Source organism: Rhea americana, unplaced genomic scaffold (assembly GCF_003343005.1).
Source record: "Rhea americana isolate MKP2758 unplaced genomic scaffold, rheAme1 scaffold_17, whole genome shotgun sequence".
NCBI classification, from domain to species: Eukaryota; Metazoa; Chordata; class Aves; order Rheiformes; family Rheidae; genus Rhea; species Rhea americana.
This window is the reverse complement of record NW_028185816.1, coordinates 4,453,977-4,456,782: the sequence shown is the minus strand read 5'-3', so window position 1 is coordinate 4,456,782 and position 2,806 is coordinate 4,453,977. Positions and strand designations below refer to the sequence as shown.

Here is a 2,806-nt window from a genome sequence, read left to right as displayed (position 1 = left end):
CGGCTGCCTCGGCAGCCTCTGCCGCGGCTACTTCGACGGCCCGCTGCAGCCCGAGATGTCCAACGGGAGCCTGCACCACTACTTCGTGCCGGACGGCGACTACGAGGAGAACGACGACCCCGAGCGGTGCCAGCTGCTCTTCAGGGTGAGCGAGCCGCGGCGGTGCGGCGCGGCGGCGGCGGGCGGCCTCAGCCTGCGGGAGGAGCTCACGGTGCTGGGCCGGCAGGTGGAGGACGCGGGCCGGGTGCTGGAGGGCATCGGCCGCAGCATCTCCTACGACCTGGACGGGGAGGAGAGCTACAGCCAGTACCTGCGCCGCGAGGCCGCGCAGATCGGCGACGCCTACTCCAGCTCGGAGCGGGCGCTGAGCGAGCTGGAGAGCAAGTTCCGGCAGGGCCGCGAGCCCGAGGGCCGCGACGGCGCCCGCCCCGGCGACGCCTGCCTGGGGCTGCTGCTGCGCGCCCGCGCCCTGCTGCGCGACACGCTGCGCGTCTCCAGCGGGCTGCGCGACAAGCACGACCTGCTCAGCCTCACCGTGCGCAGCCACGGCGCCCGCCTCAGCCGCCTCCGCGACCCTACGCGCCTGAGCGCCGCGGGGGCGCGGACACGGCCCCCGCGGGCAGCGGGGCGCGGGCGCGGACACGGCCCCCGCGGGACACGGACACGGGCGCGCTCCACCGCCCGCGGGCGGGCCTCTCGGCGGCAGAGGGCCGTCGTCGGGAAGGCACCGCGCAGCCCCAGGTCTGCTTGGGAACCTCTCCTGATGCGCTCGCGCAAATGACTCATCCCTTCTGGAACTGTATTTATTATGGCTGACTCCATAAACAACTAGCACGTTCCTAGAAAGTTGAAAGGTAGCGGTTTGTTTAAATTAATACCCCATATTTAAAAAAGTTACCCCGTATTACATTGTTCGTGTTCGCTTACAGAGCGAAGTGCGCATTCCCCATTGCTTCTCTGCTGTTAGCTGATGGATTGCCTTTTCTGCCTGGGCTGGCCTACCACAAACCTGGGTGAAGTGTGGGGTCGCCAGCCACGTTCAGGTTCTHGTGTAGTAAGCGCTTGAATTGCTTTTGTTGTTACTCTGTCAGGCAGGGTGAAACCTCTGGCCCTCTAGTCTTTAACTTCCTTTCCCTTTTTTTTTTTTTTTTTTTTTTTTTTAAACAGCACATATTCTACTCACATAAAATATTGTTCTAGTACTTAACCTAAAGCTGTGATTCCCATTTGTGTTTTCAAAGAAGGGAACCATTCTGGCAGAGTACTCTTTAAGGCTTGCTTATCTGTGACACTAAGCTGTTGTAACTCCTAGAGCCAGCCAGAAAGGCTTATGTCAGATCCTGAGAATGCTGATGCAGACTTTTATAGTAAGGAGCCTTAGCAGTGATTGTAGTTTCAGATCCTAAATTCAAGAGCCCAGTTTCCTAGTTTTTTTTAGCAGACAAAAAGTATTTGTCTGTTCCTACACAATGACATTTATTGTTGGTGCCTCTGTACTTTTGCTAGCTAAGCTATTATTAAAATTATTTGTGCTCCTAGACAATAGCAGAAGTGCCTAGTAGGGAGGAAGGGGAAGATTGGATTATTTGAGGTTTTAGAATCACCAATATTTAATCGTCAATTTGGTGTAATATGGCTACTAGGTTACAGATACTGCAGGCAGAATCACTGTTTGGATGAAAAAAGTTAATATGTTGTTTTAATAAATATTTGAAAACAATGTTAAAGCACATTATTTTTTTCTCTTACTGTTCTGCTTCAGTCATTCTTGATTTAAAACATACTGTTGTAATGCATCTATTCAGCAAAACTCTGGGAATATGTAGACTCTGCCAAATGAAATAACTTGCTTTTTAGTAAAAATAAATAAAAATTTACAGGCTTAAGAGGTAAGCATGTTTCATTAAATGCAGTGCTACAAACAAGTGTTTATGGCAGATTCCTGTAGTTTGTAAGTCTTTTAAGGGGCTGGGGGGGGGGGGGGGGCGGGAGAGAAGCCAGTGTAAGAAACTGGCAACTTAATAGCCCTACAGGAGAAGATACTTTATGAATATTTGTGGTCTCATTTTTGTTAACCCTACTCACATTCAGTTATACGTTGGTCTGCAAGCCATCAAGTTGGGTAAGTTACTCAAAAGCATACTGGTGACACAAGGCACGTGCAGCTGGAGCTTTAAAGGCACCGGGAAACTTCTGATGAAGGTATGCACTTACAGAACTTCCAGGCCATTCCGGCAGGTAATGAGAGTTACGTTTCTAACGAGATACTTTAAGATGTCTGTATACACTTTTAAATCCTCCGTATCTTTGGAGATCTGCCTTCCAGGCCTTTAAAATTCGAAACATTTTATTGATTGATTTCAGTGGAACTACTGACAGCATTATTTTCAAGTATTTTTTCAAGTGAGAAGGGAGAGAAGTGAGAAGTTAAAACTCTTTAAAATTAATATACTTTTGATATTTTACTTGCAGTTAGGGTCAGATGTAACAGCATATGACTGAGAATGGCCATTTAAATTGAGTCTGGTCTTCCCATTATCACTGCAAGCCAGGTAGTGCTTCTGTCTACGTTAAAGAAGAGCTCTAAAAGCACCAGAGAGTTTCATTCACCTGCACTCTCTCCTTTCTCTCTGAATTTCATTCTTTTAGGGGGCCAGAGAAGTCACATGGTTCCATGTGTGCCCACATTCCTCTTAAAACCCTACCCAAGCTGAGTCCTTGCAAGACAATTAAATCATGTGGTTTTGTCTCTGCTTACTCACTACCGGAGTCATTGGTTATAACATGAATTGTAAACATTACTGAA

The 2,806-nt window shown here is 49.2% G+C and overlaps 1 protein-coding gene across 2 annotated transcripts; it reads left to right on the top strand.

Annotated features, from left to right (window-relative positions):
- Positions 1 to 6: 6 nt before the first annotated feature.
- On the top strand, positions 7 to 1,893 carry FIBIN (fin bud initiation factor homolog). Of its 2 annotated transcripts, XM_085300893.1 has the most exons (2): positions 7 to 145; positions 227 to 1,893. In XM_085300893.1, the coding sequence occupies exons 1-2, from the start codon at positions 56 to 58 to the stop codon at positions 779 to 781; spliced, it is 645 nt and encodes a 214-aa protein (XP_085157019.1). In that variant the 5' UTR covers positions 7 to 55; the 3' UTR covers positions 782 to 1,893. The 2 variants fall into 2 exon arrangements, with proteins under 2 accessions (XP_085157019.1, XP_085157018.1); XM_085300892.1 differs by having other exon boundaries at positions 7 to 1,893.
- Positions 1,894 to 2,806: the final 913 nt, after the last annotated feature.